General features: G+C 42.8%; 1 protein-coding gene across 1 annotated transcript in view; it reads left to right on the forward strand.

The window, feature by feature from the left end:
* The first annotated feature begins 3,322 nt into the window (after positions 1-3,322).
* Positions 3,323-20,786, forward strand: part of LOC126412318 (semaphorin-2A-like) — a 786,039-nt gene continuing 768,575 nt past the window's right edge. Inside the window, exon 1 of the mRNA XM_050081839.1 lies at positions 3,323-3,578. Coding sequence (XP_049937796.1) covers positions 3,413-3,578 — 166 coding nt within the window. The 5' untranslated portion in view covers positions 3,323-3,412. The remainder of the gene's footprint in view (positions 3,579-20,786) is intronic.

Genomic DNA, 20,786 nt, shown 5'->3' on the forward strand with positions numbered 1-20,786 from the left:
GTCGTCGCCGTGCAATTTCTGGTGCATAGAAATATGGTACCGGTGCAATCGATGTTGATGTAGCATTCTCAACACCGACGTTTTGAGATTCTCGATTCTCTCTCAATTCGTCTGCTATGATGTGCGGAGTAGCCTCGACAGCAGCTAAAACACCTACTTGGGCATCATCATTTGTTTCAGGTCGTGGTTGACGTTTCACATGTGGCTTAACACCTTAAGTAACGTAACTACGCGGCGAACGGTCCGGACACTTGGATGATGTCGTCCAGGATACCGAGCAGCATACATAGCACACGCGCGTTGGGCATTTTGATCACAATAGCCATACATCAACTCGATATCGACCTTTTTCGCAATTGATAAATGGTCCATTTTAACACGGGTAATGTATCACGATGCAAATACCGTCCGCACTGGTGTACCGCGTACTTATTTGTGACTATTACAGCGCCATCTATCACAAAGCGAAAAAAGTGATCCAACTAAAACATTCATATTTATTTATGTACTACACGAATATGTAATAAAAATGGGGGTTCTTATTAAAAAAAAAAAAACGCAGTTTATATCCGTTTGACCTATGGCAGCGCCATCTAGCGTGCCAACCATAGCGCCATCTGGTTTCCCCCTTCAAGCTAGACGAGTTTCGTTCTTTGCAGTTTTTTCGTTTGATGCTTATTTCGTGAGATCTTTGGCCTGTACACAATCTATTACCTTATTATAGAAACCTGTTACCGACAATACACTTAACTGGGAGAGAATAGTTTCTACGAGCTACATAATACAGCGCCACTAGTTTGCATGTCAGCTGGTGTGTAATGTTAATCGTAATTTAGTAAGCGTCATTCCTTTGCTTCTGTATTGGCGTTGATGTTGAGCTCTTGGCACTACTATATTATCGTAGTAGATTTTTATGTGTGGTGTCGTTTGCATCTAAAAATTTTTTCTTCAATTTTGTATTTCGTGCGTATCATTTGAATATCCTATACTTCCATGTGTTACATATGTGTTACATATGTGTTAACTTGGTACTCATGAGTGTATAATAAATTTTTGTCAGATAAACTGATGATGGGCTACAACCGAAACGCTTAATACAATAAAGAAGTTCAGCTAACATCTTGTGACTGTTATTAGCGATCTATCAGCACCGTTATAATTTTTGTAAGTCTCAGTGTGGTCGCAAACCTTATTTACAACTTTTTGTCGATTTATAACAGAGAGTAAACAATGGCTGAGCCCACAACAGCTAGGTTATGTTTTATGAGTGTCTTGCGCGTTTATTTGGTTTGCTTGTTTCGCCATCAGAACTCTGTAGACCCATGCCTGTGACTGCTACGAACCAATTTTGTGTAAAGTTAGAAATTCGTGTAGCGAGGAAACACGTTTAGCTTGGACTTTGATAACCAAAGATGTCTCATATGAATCGCATATATGCTCGGAAATTTTGAAATCGTGATTCAGAGCAAATTTCGCGTCGAAAAGAATTCAAAAAACCTAAAAATCCCAGGCCCGAGCAAACCCGAGAGCTACGGCAACGATGGAAATGTAGTGAAAAAGCGGCGCAAATCGACTGCGTACCTGGCCATGAGGCATTTCACCGCACGCTGTTATATCGAACCCACTGAAGCTCATTTCATGAATACATGCGATGTTTAAGGCGGTTGTCTATTCTATGAAAGATGCCGCTGCTGATCATGCTGACGTCTTTGATGATAATACTGCGCACAGCATTAAACATCTCTCGGTAGACTTGTTGAGTTTTATGAGCCCGCAGTTCGTTGCTAATCGTAACCATTATACAACTCTGAGTAACCATTTTAATAAAGGGACTGATAATTTAGTTTACATATTGTGTGAAACACTTGTTACGACTTTATCACGACTTCTTCACGACAAATCTATGACATGGACATGATCTGCGCACACGGAAACTTTTTCCTAGGAGATGTAGTAGGATGGAAGAGATAAATGTTGCCATACCGTCCTCTGCCCTACGCAGGGTACAGTGTTGTAAACAAAACTATTTTGACCGATCAGGAAAATTCGTTATTTTCGTCACTGAGCATCGTACACCTTGTTCGTTCTCCACAAGAGAGAAAAGCACCGAGCAGCCAAAGACACAGACGTTAACATGGTTGGTTGGCCGGCCGGTGTGACCGAGCGGTTGTAGGCACCTCAGTCTGGAACCGCGCGACCGCTACGCTTCTCCGGTTCGAATCCTGCCTTGAGCATGGATGTGTGTGATGTCCTTAGGTTAGTTAGGTTTAAGTAGTTCTAAGATCTAGGGGACTGATGTTAAGTCCCATAGTGCTAAGAGCCATTCGAACCATTTTTTTGTTAACATGATTGAACTCCAGCACCCGACAAGAGACTATGGTACGCTACCGCCGTACGTCACACAAACAGTTCGGAAGCAGACAAAAGCATACGCACGGCTGCACTCAGCAGTTAGTTTAAACAGTACCTCAACACAATGTCCCAGGGCGTATCTACAGCTGCTGCCAAGGAAAGCTAAACTGAAGACTATACAAGTGATGTTAGTTACCGTTCACGTGATTTAGGACTGCACCAATGTATAAGGACTGATATGTGCAAATGAAAGTTTATTTATACTCCCATCCACAATCTTCACACTCAAGTTACGTGTTGTAGTATTTCAGTTAACAAACCTTTGTAAATTATTGCTGAACTGTGTTGCCATCTTTTTTTTTGCTATTGCTATTCCCTGACCCTCTGCGGCCGCGTGACGAAGCTGTATAGTTTATGCGCGCAGGCAAGACACTCCGTAACAGAAACACTTAGTAATAGTGTCTCTTCCTAACGCATTTATTCATTTGACGCCAAGTGCATTTGGTGAACACAACATCACAAACGAAATAAAAGAAGAATCATCGATATTTATGTCATCACCTGTCCGGAATAAGGATTTTACACCTTTCCCTCGTAAGTGCGTTTTTTCTAGATATCACATATCGATTGATATTCGTTAGTGATGCCACGTGAAGCTGACTCTGCACCGAGGACATTCTCCAACGTGTTTTGCAGGTTCGGTTAGTTGTGACGGACACTCGGCTATTCCGTGCTATACCCCTGCCAGCACTGTTTCCGAAATGTCAGACAGGCGCCAGAGAGCAAGCGGCAGCACGGCTAGACGTGGGATCAGCGCCTGCCGGCGATTGTTTCCGCGCCCGAGTCCGGCTGGCGCTGGCGTTCGCGCTCGGCCATCTCCGCCGATCTTCGTGCGCCGTCGGCTTGGCGCGAGGCGCGCGGCCACGCACTGTTTGTTGTCGTCTGGTGAGGCACCAGCAGTCTCACCGCGACCGCCGTGAGATCAGGCCGTGCTGCCAAGGCCACGCCTGCGACTGGCTCGAGAGGACGCTGACGCACGCTCAGTGATGCTAGCGGCAGAATGATGATGCGCGCCCTGCTGCGACTGTCCCTGGTGCTGGCCGTGGCAGCCCAGCTGGTGCCGCTGCGACTCGTCGCCGGCGACGACGACGCCGACGGCATGCTGCTGCACCGCCAGTGGACGGGAAATGGCGCACAGCCGCACCACCACCTCCGCCACCACAGAGGTCTGTCACCCGTCACCTCACACCGGCCACGGTTGCACGTAATATGCTAGTAACCCTCAACAAAGCTGTCACCTGCTTATGAAGTGTTTTACGATAGTTCGCCAATCAGTTGTCATACAGTTACTCTGAAATATCAACAATGAAAATTCGTCGCACCGTGGACAGTTCTAGTGTGTTTCGTCCGGCATTGTTATGATAAGTGAGCTTATATCCAATTTGATGAAAAAAAAGATTTTTCGCGAGTAAACAACATTTCCCACATCACATTTACGACAAAATAGTACTACTTTTATGATTATTCTATCGGTACATCATAAACGTCTATTTTACTTTTACAAACTGAAAAATCTTTCGTTTCATTCGTGTACATATAGTTCAGTTTTTAACAACGGTAAGAAAAAATAAATAAATGAAATTAAATGAAAAAATACTGGCGCTTCGCATGACAAACAAATGAGTGACGCATAATATCGATACCAGCAATGAACACGAGATTTAACGCGACGATAGCAAATAGTCTCCTAGTACATAAAGCAATGACAGAAATGTGTGGCACACAGTGGAAAGTTCAACACTTGTCCAAAGTTACCTTAGCAGCGGTTTCGGACCAACATTCCTTAAAAAAAAAAGAATCAGAATAAAACAGTAGTTACAGAGGTATTCATAGACCATATGTCACAGTCAACAGGCTCGGTTGTATTTTACCAAGGAAAGTTTTGAGCTGTGACAGCGTCACCAGCATTCACAGATCCATCTTCTATACTTTCTTTATTGAGTCGTACCCATTCGAGGTCCAGTATTTCTCTCGTTACGCGCTCTGTAATTGCAATAACTTGCGTACCGAAAAGGATTTTTCAGCGCGGGAACAACTTCCCCTTTATTCTACAGAATATTTCTTGACGGGAAAGAGTGTGTGACCTCAGCTTTTTTAAATGTTCCAGTGTTGTTCACGGTTTCACCAAGCTGATATGTCGCCTAGCTGTGTTTGTAAGTAACGTCAAGATGAAGCGAAATTTCGGCGGACAATCTTTGTTTTTGTTGCGCTGCTCCTGTCGAAAGTCCGCAGCTCGTGGTCGTGCGATAGCGTTCTCGCTTCCCGCGCCCGGGTTCCCGGGTTCGATTCCCGGCGGGGTCAGGGATTTTCTCTGCCTCGTGATGACTGGGTGTTGTGTGATGTCCTTAGGTTAGTTAGGTTTAAGTAGTTCTAAGTTCTAGGGGACTGATGACCATAGATGTTAAGGCCCATAGTGCTCAGAGCCATTATTTGAACCATCCTGTCGAAATTCCGTCGTTATTGACGTCTCTTACAAATCTTCTGTATTGGAAATTTCTAACAGCAAGTGTGATTATATTTCGAAATAGCACCAAGCAAGCACCTTCCTAAATAATTTTCTAAAAAATTAGTTGCTAGCAAGTACGTGAACGTATAACCAAAAACTGTGGTGACGGAAGATCTCTCTTAGAATATTTGTTAGTACAGTCAGGAATAGGGAGGCTACTGACGTGGAATGTTCGATGCGATTCTCAAGACACGATGTCCGAAATCGCGCTAGAAACACTTTTATTGGTTCAAATGGCTCTGAGCACTATGGGACTTAACTACTGTGGTCATCAGTCCACTAGAACTTAGAACTACTTTAACCTAACTAACCTAAGGACATCACACACATCCATGCCCGAGGCAGGATTCGAACCTGCGACCGTAGCAGTCGCGCGGTTCCGGACTACGCGCCTAGAACCGCTAGACCACCGCGGCCGGCAAACACTTTTATTCCATATGCCTTCAGTGAGTGCAATAACGCTTTTCATTTCATTAACGACATAATACATATATTACAATGTTGTTAAAAATATGCCTACTGTTCACTTTTCAAGAAAGTTGTTGACTCTCCTCAGGTCTCAGAGACGCGTAAAACCAGCGTTTTACTCACAACCTTTCTAGGGCAATTTCTTGTTTCTTTTAATTCACTAAAGGTATTATTCAAAGCGTTTCATTAACATATATTTCATGTCGCAAAGCCCGAAACAGCATATGACTAAAATCGTACAAGATTTTGCATTGTTTAAACGTGTGATAAAACGAGTATCTTTCGTTGAAGTATGCTTCGTGTTTTAGGGGAGATCACATTGTATCGATAAGACAGATGGAGAGAAAAATTAAAACCAGAGGGCTTCAGAAGTTCCTCAGTTCTCACTGGAAACTCGCTCGCAGAACGGACTACGTTTGTGCGTGGCGGAATGAGACACCGGATGTAGACAGCTGATACACACACGCTAGTTGTCCGCTATCCGGGATGGATGCTGCCCTTTATCTGCCGGACACAGTGCTCAGTTGCATAGCGGGCGTACACTACAGAAGGAAGAACAGACACAGTCATTTTGCAATCAGCTCTAAGGCTTCCGCTTATTTAGGCGCACAAAGAAATTTCTGCTCTGTCTGCCTTGGTTTACGTTATGGCAAAAGCCTGGTCACAAATGACGGACAGGCACCGTCGTAAGTAAACATTACCTCTAAGCGGAAAAGAAACAATAAATAATCTCGTACACCCCTGACGGCTCGAATCCAACTAAATTGACTTCTGAGCATTGATTTCATGTGCGAGGGATATGCACACCACAAATAATGTCTTCTGTACAGAAACCGGGACGTGCCTTATCTCTTTTACGCGTCTAACGTTTATTTCTCCCTTCCTTTCCATAACCGATAATGTCAATATTTTCCTAAGTTCGTTCATTGCATAAACTTTGACAGTACCTGGAGGTAAGGAACACGATAGTTAAACAAAATATGTATTAATGTCTGAGAAAATAGTGCAAATCTGATTTCTCAAAACGTTTTCCATTATGACTACACTTACTACTACATTCTGTCTGGAATGTTTTCTACAATCAAATATCTTTTTTTTTAATAGAACACCAATATGATTTTTGTGATGGCAGTAGTAAATAGTTGCCTGCACAAAGGGGTTTGTAAGCTGTAGGTCATTTCCAGAAATTACTCACAACCCATCACTTATAAGCTTTTATTCTGAAACGCCGGGTTGTGATGGTATAGAGTGATCAGAACTGCAATTGATATCAACCTTATCTTGCCCTTGACCTAGAGCAACGTTGGAAGAGCTGGATGTACGAAATGCTCAACAGCAATATTTAAAAATGAAAATTATTTTATACATTTGGATTTATTGAAACGGTTAGTCAATTTCGCTGAATGCATCTTCATGTGTCATAAAGAAGAGCATACTGAAAAGTGCAGTATTGCAGATGTAACAATCTATTATTCTAAAACTTTATACGGATAGATCAGTTTACCATCGAAAACAGTGTACACACTAAGATCTTTTCTGCGGATCGTAATATTTCCCTAATTCGAGTACAGTATATAATATTAGTCGTGTTTCATGTACTCTGACGCTCATGGTAAAAATCATTACCTACCATTTTCACATGGTTCTGCGAAGGACTGCTCAACATCGATGTTGGTGTTCATAACATCCACGAAAAAAATTCGCTTTCCATTGTATTTTCTTAACTGTTAATGATCTTGCGTGTATTAGTATATCTGGGCGCATCATGTCTCTTTTACTTACGAAGTACATCTGTCAACATTATTACAGTTTTAATAAACAGTAGCGTACCTCTTGTCAGTTTTCAAAACGCCAATTGGTTGTAACTATGCAACACTGTGTGAAAACACGTCACTGATGAATATTCTACGCCATTCATTATTTGTAAGCTGTGTCACATTCCGCTGAATTACGTGATAGCCGTCTAACAAACCGAATGGCGTCTCATTACTCAATAAATTGTGTACAGTATTCAGCACTTCCGTGTCCTCATTTATGTTCACGAAAAGTTTCAGTGAAACACAGGCCGGACATACAATTAGCGAGTGTAATAATCATTACCCTTAATAATTCACCTTTCTTCGGGGTGAATTTCTTAAGGTTTCCGATTGATTTTCTCTGGAGTCTCCTTTTCATATTTTAATTACGGTACAAAAATTTATTTTGATCAAAGCAAAAATAATCAACATGCTTACGGGCTAACGACGAACCGTAGTTAAGTATTTGCATTCGTAATGTGAAAGAAGCACATTTTGCGTCCTTCGTTCGTTCCTCTTCAAAGTTGGGACAACCTTGAAGTCACTAACAGTTTAAGTAAAACCTAAATATATTTGTATAGTCAATCGAGTTAAAAAAAAACTTTAGTTTTTGTAAATATTAATACGTAGCGAATTTTCCAATAAGTCGTTCACGAGTAACAAAGTTCGGATTTTAATTAACTCCATGACCATTGCGTTAGAGCACTGATACCAAGCCAACATTGTTTTTTCTGGTCCGATGTGGACGTATATTTAGTTATGTGTTCTGCTGATCTCTTCGCATTTATATGTTTCTATAAGCAGAAATTTCTTTTGTATTTGCTGCATTCTGCAGTGTATGTTTGCCCTGTAAATCTTAGTCTCTACTGCCCTCTGCTGTGCAAAACTAATCATTGATGAATTTCTTAAAATCCCATTCCTCAATAGTTCTCTATATACTTCTACATCTACACTCTGCAAACCACTGTGAAGTCCACGGCAAAGAGCACCTCTCACTGTACTAGTTATTAGAGTTTTTTCTCGTTCTAAATATGCATGGGGCGCCTCTACGGCCGCTGTAATTGGTCAAATCTTGTCTTCGCAATCTCTGTGGAAACGATACGTAGGCTGCTAGATTTACCACTTTAGCAGCTTTCTAAGTGGGCTTTAACGTGATAGTTCGCGTCATGTCAGTTCTTTCAGCATCTCCGGCACACCATTGCCCAGTCGTGCTGCTCTTCTGTGTACCAGTTCAGCATTCCCTCTTTATCCCGTCTGGTACGGATCCCGCGGACTTGAGCAATGTTCCAGACTGGGTCAAACGAGTTTTCATGCAATCAATCATCTCTATAGACTGACTGCATTTCCCTAATCTTCGACCAATAACCCCAAGTCAACGATCTGCAGTACCTGCGACTATGAGCCTATGTGATCGTTCCATTTTACATAGCTACAAATTGCTACAAGCACATGTGTGTATGAGTTAACTGATTCCAACTGTGACTCACTGATATTGTAGTCATTGAGTCGTAAGGTTTTTCTTTTTGTGAATTGCAAAATTTTCCATTTTTGAACATTTAAAACAAGTTGTCAGTCTTTCCACCAGTTTGAAATCTTATCAAGATATGACTGAAAATTTGTGCAGCCTTTTTTCCTGACAGTACTGCATTAAGCTGAATACGTCATCTACGAAAATTCTGCAAGATCATCAATAGACAACTTCCCTGTGGCACACCTGGAGTTAATTACATATATATGTATCGATTCCTCTCCATCCAAGACAACATGCCGTATCATCCGTAGCAAGACATCTTCAGTCCAGTCACATATATCGATTGATACCCTATACGATCATACTTTCGATAATCAGCGATGAACCGGTCCTAGGTGGAGCTGCGCAATGCATGTATCGTGACTGTTTCCTGCATCGCCTCAGTCCACTAAATATCGTTTTCGTCCGACTAAACCAACGGGTGCGAGAAACTGGGAGATTATCATGGTTCAAATGGTTCAAATGGCTCTGAGCACTATGCGACTTAACTTCTGAGGTCATCAGTCGCCTAGAACTTAGAACTAATTAAACCTAACTAACCTAAGGACATCACACACATCCATGCCCGAGGCAGGATTCGAACCTGCGACCGTAGCGGTCGCTCGGTTCCAGACTGCAGCGCCTAGAACCGCACGGCCACTCCGGCCGGCCGGCAGACCGGATGGTTACCCATCCAAGTGCTAGCCCAGCCCGACAGCGCTTAACATCGTTGATCAGACGGGAACCGGTGTGACAACTGCGGCAAGGCCGTTGGCTATCTGTCGCTAATAGTAAGCATTAATTTTTCGAAACCGAAACGAAACGCTTCGCTGTTCTGTTTGCACCAGCCCCGTTCCCTGCTCGCGTTAACAGAATTTGTGCAGTTTCCGGACTACATCTTCCGCCACAACTTCTACAGAATTGCTCCAAATACCTATTACCCCCAATGCGTAACGGAATCCAGTTTGTTTTTAACATCTACGTTTACGTCCGGATGTGGAGCTCAAATTTAGTTTCTCTTTGTTTTGACTCCAACCACAAATGCATAATCACAGTATGAACTGTTTGGTTCCTCAGCATGTTGGGTGATCGATTACTTGTAAGACTGTAACCGAATTGTGCTTGACGATTCCTCATCTTCCAGTTATCTGCTAACTTCATGGACTACTGTAAACGTTGAGCTATTTTATCTGCAGTCAGCAAAATGGCTATTTCTTTAAAATAATTACTATTTTGACCATTCCATGCTGTTCTGCATCGTTTGCTAATCTTTAATCCTTCTTGTAAGTGTTACATTCACCATTTACTATAACGTGGTTTGCATATTCTAGTCTTGAGTTGCCCCTAATAGTTTTCCCATGTACTGCCCCTTGCAGCGGTAGGCTGAACTATTCCTGAATTCCTTGGCGCAGGGCTCTCGAACGTGTCCTTTGTCCTGCAAAGGATCTCCGATAGTTCTTCATTACTCGCCTATTCTTTTTACTACTTCTTCATTTCCTATTTTGTCTGTCCACTTATACAAGTTTCAATAGCACAGCATGTCTAATGCTTCCAGTTTTTTCTTATCCAGATTTCTAATGATCCACGTTTCACTTCCACGAAATTTTCTGCTGAGGAACTTCTGCCTCAATGCCACATTAATATTAGACGATAATAAAATTCTTTTATTGAAGATAGCGTTTTTCACATGGACCAAGATACAGAGCCTGAAAAAATAAATGAAGCAGTCTGAAAATATGGTGGTATGTAAATTTCACTTTGCGCACATACACACCATCGGCGCGTACGTAAATGGTTAGAATATCTCTGTGACAAGCGGAAAGGCCACCATAATGCGTTAGTGTTGTCCGTGTATGTCGTTATTGGAAGGACTGATAGTGCACACACTGATCAGCCAGAACATTATGACTATCAATCTATCAGCTGGTATGTCCACCTTTGGCAAGGTTAATAGCGGCGACGCATCGTGGCATGGGAGCAGTGAGGCCTTGGTAGGTCGCTGGAGGGGTTGGTACCACATCAGCACACGCATCTCGCCTTATTCCTGGCAATTCCAGGCAGGGTGCAATGAGCTCTGACGCCATGTTCAATCACATCCCACTTTTTTTCGTTCCGATTCAGATCTGCCACTCCACCACATTTCTGGCCATGTGACATGGCGCAATATCACTGCATCAGTTTACTGGGGTAGGTAGTATGGAGCACACCTGGTTAGCTTTGCAAAATCGCATCGTCCTAGGGCCGGCGAATTCTATGAAAAGATGCCTGGGATCGCCAGGTTCAAATGGTTCAAAGGGCTCTGAGCACTATGGGACTCAACATCTTAGGTCATAAGTCCCCTAGAACTTAGAACTACTTAAACCTAACTAACCTAAGGACATCACACACACCCATGCCCGAGGCAGGATTCGAACCTGCGACCGTAGCAGTCCCGCGGTTCCGGACTGCAGCGCCAGAACCGCTAGACCACCGCGGCCGGCGGATCGCCAGGAAGTACAAGTGAACATTTTATCTCTAAAAGGAGTTGTTCTCCATGACGTGGTCTATCACTCATAGACTTTAATGCAAAGACTTTGAAACACCCTGTATTTGGAGCGGACGTTTGATTCAAAAACGCTGAAACACCCCATATTTAGAAGTCTCTCTCCCTATTGTTTTTGATTCCGTAACAGAGTATACAAATCGATTTTAAAACGCTTACGTATCAGCTTTGTCGAACATTCATTGCTCTAAAAGTTACCTCCAGGTGTTCCTTTTCATCCTAAAATTTTTTAGACAGAATTCGTAGCTAAACGTCCTCTTCGAAAAATTATGAGTTACTGCGCTGGTAAACTTCTACGTTATTTGATACAAAAACAGTTGAGTAAAACTGAACGTACTCAGACATTTCTCTGTTTACTTATTCTGATCATCAATAAACTGACACGCAATATTTTTAGCACGACGCAATCTGACTTTTAATAACCCCTATAACAGGATGGCCGTGACGAACCTATACCTATCAAGAATCACCTACCTCACAAAAATCTTCGTTACTCGAACTACTGCAAATGAGCACTATGGGACTTAACACCTGAGGTCACTGCAATACAGCGAGCGCCAATACTGCCAGCTAAATAAAAGATTCTAACTACTGAAGGCACTAACTACTGATAGGCATAGTTAGCAAATGAAAGATTTTGATACAGAACAAACAATGTATTTACCTTAATAGCGTTCAAAAGCCATTATATATAATTTTGTGACATCCAATTAAACAAATTTCCTTTTTCTGATGGACACACGTCCAGATCGTCCGCTCAAAACTCTGGCATCTCTCTCTCCACATCCACCACTGCTGGTGGCTCACCTCCAACTGCACAACGCTACGCGCTGTTCACATCCAACTGTCGAACACTACACAGCCGAATATTCCAATAATGAGTCCCACCAGCCATAGACTGCACACAGCACAGTCAGTGATTTTCATACAGAGCGCTACGTGGCGTTAACAACATAAAAACCCAAACAGCCTACTTACAGTAGTATGAAATTATTAGAAGTAGCTGGATGCAAATACAAGTGCACAAGCTTAGGATAAACTGCATGCCATAAGGTCCAGCTTCCTCTCGTTGTAGTATTAAAACAATTAAAATGATAAAACAGTTGTCGTTTTAAGATACCCTGGCTAACTGAATATTCAGCTGTTTTGCTTTGGCACAGATAAAAAAAAAATGGTTCAAATGGCTCCGAGCACTATGGGACTTAACATTTGAGGTCATCCGTCCCATAGAACGCAGAACTACTTAAACCTAACTAAACTAAGGACATCACACATATCCATGTTCGACGTAGGATTCGAACTTGCGACCGTAGCAGCCGCGGTTTCGGACTGAAGCGCCTAGAACCGCTTGGCTACCATGGCCGGCCTTTGCACAGATACCCATAGAGGAACGGTTACAAAATTCTGATCTATTGACGTCGACAGCAGCTCTGATTTGAAAAAATTACCCCCTGCTCTGTAGCACTGGAGTTCCAAGCTCTTTCATACCACTGTTAGTAATCGCCTAAAACGTGACCGCTTTTTCCCAGCGTCTTTTGTGTGCACTCCTCTTGTAAATCATCATCAGCTTCAGGAACAGAATATGTCTGTTTTTCCTCCTGCAGGTGAACGCAGCTGCATCGCTGATAACGTTCGGTCATCTGTTGTAAGTCTCAAGATAAGAATGGCCGTTATCTGTGAACGAGTTCCGTGGCGATATCGCTATCTCCGGCTGTGAGTCAACTGACGCGAGTGCACTACACCGGACACGCTCTCTGATACATGCAGCCAGCGATGTACAGTCCACTACAGAATGTCAAATTTCTTATTCACTGTGTGTCTGAAAAGAATATGAATAAATTGTTCATGAGTTTATCGAGCTCCCAAAGACGCGTAAAGTTCGAAACTTGATGAAAGTACACTACTGACTATTAAAATTGCTACACCACGAAGATGACGTGCTACGGACGCGAAATGTACCCGACAGGAAGAAGATGCTGTGATATGCAAATGATTAGCTTTTCAGAGCATTCACACAGGGTTGGCGCCGGTGGCGACATCTACAACGTGCTGACATGAGGAAAGTTTTCAACCTATTTCTCATACACAAACAGCAGTTGACCGGCGTTGCCTGGTGAAAAGTTGTTGTGATGCCTCGTGTAAGGAGGAGAAATGCGTACCATCACGTTTTCGACTTTGATAAAGGTCGGATTGTAGCCTATCACGATTGTGATTTATCATATCGCGAGATTGCTGCTCGCGTTGGTCGAGATCCAATGACTGTTAGCAGAATATGGAATCGGTGGTTTCAGGAGGGTAATACGGAACGCCGTGCTGGATCCCAACGGCCTCGTATCACTAGCAGTCGAGATCACAGGCATCTTATCCGCACGGCTGTAAAGGATCGTGCAACCACGTCTCTATTCCTGAGTCCACAGATGGGGACGTCTGCCAGACAACAAACATCTGCACGAACAGTTCGACGACGTTTGCAGCAGCATGGACTATCAGCTCGGAGACCACGGCTGGAGTTACCCTTGACGCTGCATCACAGACATCAGCGCCTGCGATGGTGTACTCAACGACGAACCTGGGTGCACGAATGGCAAAACGTCATTTTTTCGGATGAATCCAGGTTCTGTTTACAGCATCATGATGGTCGCATCCGTGTATTGCGACATCGCGGTGAACGCACATTGGAAGCGTGTATTCGTCATAGTCATACTGGCGTATCACCCGGCGTGATCGTTGGGGTTGCTATTGGTTACACGTCTCGGTCGCCTCTTGTTCGCACTGAACACTTTGAGCAGCTGACGTTACATTTCAGATTTGTTACTACCCGTGGCTCTACCCTTCATTCGATCCCTGTGAAACCCTACATTTCAGCAGGATAATGCACGACCGCATGTTGCAGGTCCTGTACGGACGTTTCTGGATACAGAAAATGTTCGACTACTGCCCTAGCCAGCACATTCTCCAGATCTCTCACCAACTGAAAATGTCTGGTCAATGGTGGCCGAGCAACTGGCTCATCACAATACGCTAGTCACTGCTCTTGATGAACTGTGGTATCGTGTTGAAGCTGCGTGGGCAGCTGTACCTGTACACGCCATCCAAGCTCTGTTTGACTGAATGCCCAGGCGTATCAAGGCCGTTATTACCGTCAGAGGTGGTTGTTCTGGGTACTGATTTTTCAGGGTCTATGCTCCCAAATTAAGTGAAAATGTAATCACATGTCAGTTGTAGTATAATATATTTGTCCAGTGGATACCCGTTTATCATCTTCATCTCTTCCTGGTGTAGGAATTTTAATGGCCAGTAGTGTAACTTTGACGTAATGTGCCACTGCAACTGACGTAATGTACCACTGAAACTGAAGTCACCGCGATTTGTGATGGTATCCTGGACATTACAAACGGTGGGACGAGGTTCTTGATAGAGGATGTGATCACCACTGAGGACAGGGCATGTTCTGCTACGTGCTTCACAGCACACACTGGCCGCAAGTTTAGTAACGACTTCTTGTGGTCGATCCTTCCATTTTTCCATCAGCGTGGTTGGCAACTGCGGCATGGTCGATGGTGCATGTGGACGCGCTGTCATACGTCTCCCCAATGCATTCCACAAGTGCCCAATAGGGTTTGAGTCTGGAGAATGGTCTGGCCAGTCCATTTGCCGAATGTCCTTTCGTTCCAGGAGCTCCTCCACCTTGGTTTTACCGTGCGGTCGCCCATTTTCATCCATAAAAATGAAGTCATGTGCGAATGGCGCTGAGAACACACGTATCGGAAGGGTACAGAATGTCACAATATCTCTGACAGCTGAGTATATCGTTGGTCAATATGCCCATGCAACGGTATGTCTCCCTACACTATAAGACCTGCATCACGAAAACAATCATGCTAGACGATGTTTCTGGCTGCATTACATGTTCCCACACCTCGCCGTATGAGGGCACGCCCAGGTTTACTGTTCAGTACAAGGCACCATGCTTCTTCACATTTTGGAACAAACAGGTTCCGTATTGAAATACGTGGCCTTTGTTCGTACATCCAGTTGTCTCGTCTTAATTGTGATCGTAATTAAATACCTCTACCAACCGATACAACCTTTGCATACTGAACATGATACTTAACGGTCGGAACTGCCTCTCCCTCTCTGCTGTTGATAAACTCAAATTCTGTCTTATTTGTTATCAGCACAGCGCCTCGCAACGAATGAAGGATAATATCTGTTCTCTTAACTGTGTGTGTGACAGGTTAATGCGTCTCCAGTTACAACACCCTCATTGTCATTGTAGCGCTCTGTCGCCATGTTCCATGTAGGTGGTAATCCTACTGAAGTGGAGTGTTTAGGGATGCCAGTTGTTAATTGTTAACAACGTTTGTACTATAATTGTTTTAATTCAGAGATTGCTTAGTCACATACGTAACAGATTCATATTTTGCAATATGGCGGCTCCGGACTACGCCGTTATATTCGACCCTCTACACACATTAACGCAGTTTTCTGACTTTACATAATGATAGACACTGCCCAAGACACGTGGCGTTCTCATAACTAATAACTTCACTTTCTAGGTTGTTTAACAGCTGAAATATGTACTCCCGACCGTTCTTTTAGAGGCTCCCCGGTTACTCGACCTTGCGTTTTGCGTGACTCCTCGCGACTCTCTCGCCCTGTCTTCCCGAACGACAAGAGAGAACCCCCCCCCCCCCCTTTCTCCCTCAGCCAGTAAGGACACTTCTCTCTTTTCCTATATATATATCCAAACTTTCAGCCAATGGGCGTTCAGATCGCTGTTGGTAGGTGAATCTGACGTCACATTTGCAGACATTGTGATTGTCTTTGAACACTGTCTCAGACTGTAAGATTCTACTCCCGAATAGTCGGATCTTGTCCCTACTAAGGTTGCACAACATTGCCTAGTATGATTTCATCATCAATGCTCCTTGCTATTGCTTAATTGTTAAATGTACCTGTAGCCTGTCTGCTACTGAGCATTCCTGATCGCATAAATGTGCGTAATACTTGGCTTAAGCACGTAAAGGGAATGCATGTACGCATTACACTGTCATCTTGTTCTTCCCTCCAGTAAACCAAAATACGCTGCCGCAGATTTTTAATCTATAGCCGTTCACGACTCTTAATAGAGCACAGTTTACAATACCTACATTGCGTTTGCTCCAGATCTGTGCAGTGTGGTCCCTGGCATCAGAATCCGATCGGCACCTTTTGTAGACGCCACATACCGCTCAACCACCTGTGTTGTTACGCTGGAGAGAATATTAATGTATATGCTGTCTTTCCATGGGTATAGACGGTGAAGCCTGTGGTATTGTGAAGGATTTAACAATTCAAGTCCGTCAATATTGCTTTCCTGTTTATACTGCTATGTTATTCGACTGCCACGTATAATAACATGGATACAAAGCCGATAATTATATAGCCGGCCGGAGTGGCAGAGCGGTTCTAGGCGCTACAGTCTGGAACCGCGCGACCGCTACGGTCGCAGGTTCGAATCCTGCCTCGGGCATGGATGTGTGTGATGTCCTTAGGATAGTTAGGTTTAAGTAGTTCTCAGTTCTAGGGGACTGATGACCTCAGAAGTTAAGTCCCATAGTGCTCAGAGCCATTTGAACCGATAATTATTTAAATAAAAATAAATTTTTAATATCACACGGTTTTAAAATGGACTAGAAAGTCTACAGTAATTTCTCCTAGCCCATACATAATTGATGAATAAACAGTTTACCTTCTAACTATCGTACGTGCCCTTCACAAATATTGACATAGCTTTTAAATATTCAAAAGCACATCTTTTCAGCACTGTCTGTAAAGAGTAAGGCATGTATGGGGTTAGGAGAAATCTTATATTTCTTTGTTTTAAAAACGTGTTATACTAAAAATTTATTTTTATTTAATTAATTATTTCTGCTTTTTAATCTTGTATGCGAAATTTCTCATTGGAGTTGTTGATATTATATATTCATTTCAATAATTATTTGTATTTGTATCTCTATTTGCTTTTTACGTATGGCTGTGCCCTTGTATGTGTATGTCACGTATACCGCATACATATTCTCCCCCTCCCCACCCCCCCTCTTTGCACATTTCCTCTTCCCCCTTTTCTCTGCTCCCCCATGCCTGTCCTCTTGCATACATTTGTATACTACCTGCATAACATGCCAGTCCTACAGGGCACCTGAGATGTCAGACACTACCAAACGTTTCAACCCCACTTCCATTCCTACCGAACAGAACAACAATAAAGCAAATTGACAGTGTATAGTCAACCTGTTGTGAACTAAGTTTAAAATTTCAAGTATCTAGCTCATCGAGACGTTGTTTTAAAACCAACTGTGTTACTTGTACTGAACAGACAGATAGACAAAGACAGCTAGGTAATAAAAATATGTTATAAACTTCTGTAGTATCCTTTAAGTAACGTACGTCAAATGCTGGAATGTTTCCATTGATAAGGCAACAGCTGACTTTGCATCTTATCATTGTCCAATCCGAACTTGTGTCCGTTTCTAATGACTTCATCGTCAACCATACGTTAAACACTGGGCCGGCCGCTGTGACCGAGCAGTTCTGGGCGCTTCAGTCCGGAACCGCGCGACCGCTACGGACGCAGGTTCGAATCCTGCCTGGGGCATGGATGTGTGTGATGTCCTTAGGTTTAAGTAGTTCTAAGTGTAGGGGACTGATGGCCTCAGATGCTAAGTCCCATTGTACTTAGAGCCATTTGAACCATTCGACGGCGTCAACAGGTTGGTCCCTTACGAATTCACACACATTTGAGGGCTACGATTTATCCTATTATGCTCTGACACATATGCTACAAGATGTGTGCACCTCCATCTTCCTTCAGCTTTCCTGTTGGTCCTTGTATTCAGTACATTAATCTTATTGTACGCTGTCTTAATGCCAGGTTTTGCTGCAGTTTGAGCAAGGTTTTTTTCAGTGTCATTTTTGTGCCACCTTTCTCCTAAGTTAACGTACTTTTGAGATATACGTATACATTCTTGACCATTGTTTCATTGTCTACCACGTTTTCGATTACTAATTACATTTTGCGGTTTCGTGGACACTCTACGATTCCACAGTTTCATAATTATTATACTGACTTCGTTGTCCGCCATTCGGCTTATTATTACTGAGGAAAGAAAAATTAAGTTTCCCGTACGTTTTTATCCTCCACTTTGGTACAACACATCAGTAATTGTCTATATCCTACTGACTTTGTACTCCATCATTCCATTTATTACTGCTGTTTTTACAGAAAACATTAAATTTCCCGTTCATTTTGGTTCTGCACTTTGGTACAACGATTTAGTAATTGTCTGGGCACGGGAAAGTTCCACTCCAGTAAGATTTTCTTCTCTAGAGAGAGTTCAGGTGCTGTTGAGTAACTTGACACACTAACGTCAGTAAGTTAAGAGATATCTGAAATCCAGGAAAGTATATTGCGTCACGGTGGTGACGCTGCGCGGTCGCGAAATGCAGGTTTGTGGCATTTCGGAATACAGTATGCCATATTAACAGTGCAGTAACGTTGGAAGAATCTCCAGATGTGAACATGTGTTTCCATTCTCCAAAAAAGAGATATGAATGAAAACAGAAATCTACGTAATTTGGCGACAGTGACAACAACTTAGTTCATAGAACTGTACTTAGATACTACGATAGAAGAGAGTATCCAACGGCTAGCAAAATGCAGAGTGACCTCGGCGGAAAAGTGAAATATTCTGGCATAGATAACTCCGTTCATTGTCTTCGCCACTCTCTTGGTTGTTTTTGATTCAGAAAATGAATTGATGGAAGAAAATTTTTGACTGAATGCAGAGACGTAGCAGCAGCAAGAACGAAGTTTTGTTTACACTGCACTTATTGCGTGCTGGAGACAATAGACTTATAGTATACTTCGATAAAAGTTAGGTTTCACGAAACCATACGCACAAATATATTTTGCTCGACTTCAGCGAATACAATGGCCTGAAAATATCTGCAGTTATACAGCGGATATCGGCGATTTGGGTGATGGGACAGTGACGAAGGCTGAGTAAGTGCTGCAAATAAAAAACATTCGGGTGGTAGGGAATATTCTCGCGTGTAGTAAGACGAGCCGTCGAAACTAAAAGCCTGGAAGCCGTATGCAAATATTCGCGCGCTGCCGCGCACGGAGTTTCTCGCAAATGAAAAGCTTTCATAGGTGACAGAGTACAACACTGATGTCCCAGATATTACCAGAATTAATTTTATAGTTTTCTTAACAACTTTCTCGCTGGAAGTTTCTACAAGCTCCAGCATAACGCAGATTCATCAGCGACGACATTTTTCGTTACATAGGTGGAATAGATTCACACTTCTTACGGTACTTTATTTTTTATCTCGGTATACTTCAATGTTTTCACGATAAAATATGAATCAAATGCACCTATTAACTTTCAGAATGTTCATATACATTTTTAAGCCCAAGTATGTCAGTGATTCTATTTTTTCAACGGGTTGAAGAGGAAATTATTTTTCTTCAAAATTTCGTGTAAAGTTAGCTTTTATTTTATTTTCTCACAGCAGCTGCCAAGAATTTTCTTTTGGAAAGTATTCCATCACATTCTAGACAAAAAATAGAGGTGTCCAGTATTTTATTTCGGAATATTTTCGAAGATTTGAAATGGTCATTAATTGGCTATTTTGCAAGACGTTGAGATGGCCTTTCTTTTCCTATTTTCGGGAGGCCGCTATAGCCAGTGTTCGACTGTTACGGCCGCTACACTGCATATGGTTATAGGTGTTTGGTTTGGAGTGGTTGCGCCGCTGTGGTTCAAATGGCTCTGAGCACTATGGGACTTAACATCTTAGGTCATCAGTCCCCTAGAACTTAGAACTACTTAAACCTAACTGACCTAAGGACATCACACAACACCCAGCCATCACGAGGCAGAGAAAATCCCTGACCCCGCCGGGAATCGAACCCGGGAACCCGGGCGTGGGAAGCGATGCGCCGCTGTGTGCATCTGATACACAGTGCTTCATTATTAGAGAAGAGAGATGGCACAGTGAAAACGTTTCGAAGAGATTTCGCGGGAGTGTATTATTTATACGGATTACAGACTAGCTGTTGACGGCACAAGGTGGGCTGTGAGCTGGACTTTAAACATCGCGTAACTTCACGTATTCTATAAGAGTGGAAACTTTTTAAAATACTACGGGCCAAATCGATAAGATTGCGAAACCCATCGGCAAGATCATTATCTGTCACTAATTGTCCACCGACGTCTTATTAAAAACAAAATGTTCGCTGACGCTCCTCGGAAACCTTAAGTGTTCTTTTGTTTTAGTTAGTCGTAGTGACGCAGGCGCTTTGCGATGTGCGCATGCCATGTTCGTTGCATATAATCCAATCTGCATGTATATGAATCTCGATTGTGCCTCTTGGATGATAATACTGAAACGCACATTTCAACGAACACCTGCAACTCGAAGACATAAAGTGTCTAGAATAACGACCCTGCTCCCCGAATTTAAATCCAATTATGGTACCATGAGATGATTTGAGGATTGTCT

Source organism: Schistocerca serialis, chromosome 7 (assembly GCF_023864345.2).
Source record: "Schistocerca serialis cubense isolate TAMUIC-IGC-003099 chromosome 7, iqSchSeri2.2, whole genome shotgun sequence".
NCBI classification, from domain to species: Eukaryota; Metazoa; Arthropoda; class Insecta; order Orthoptera; family Acrididae; genus Schistocerca; species Schistocerca serialis.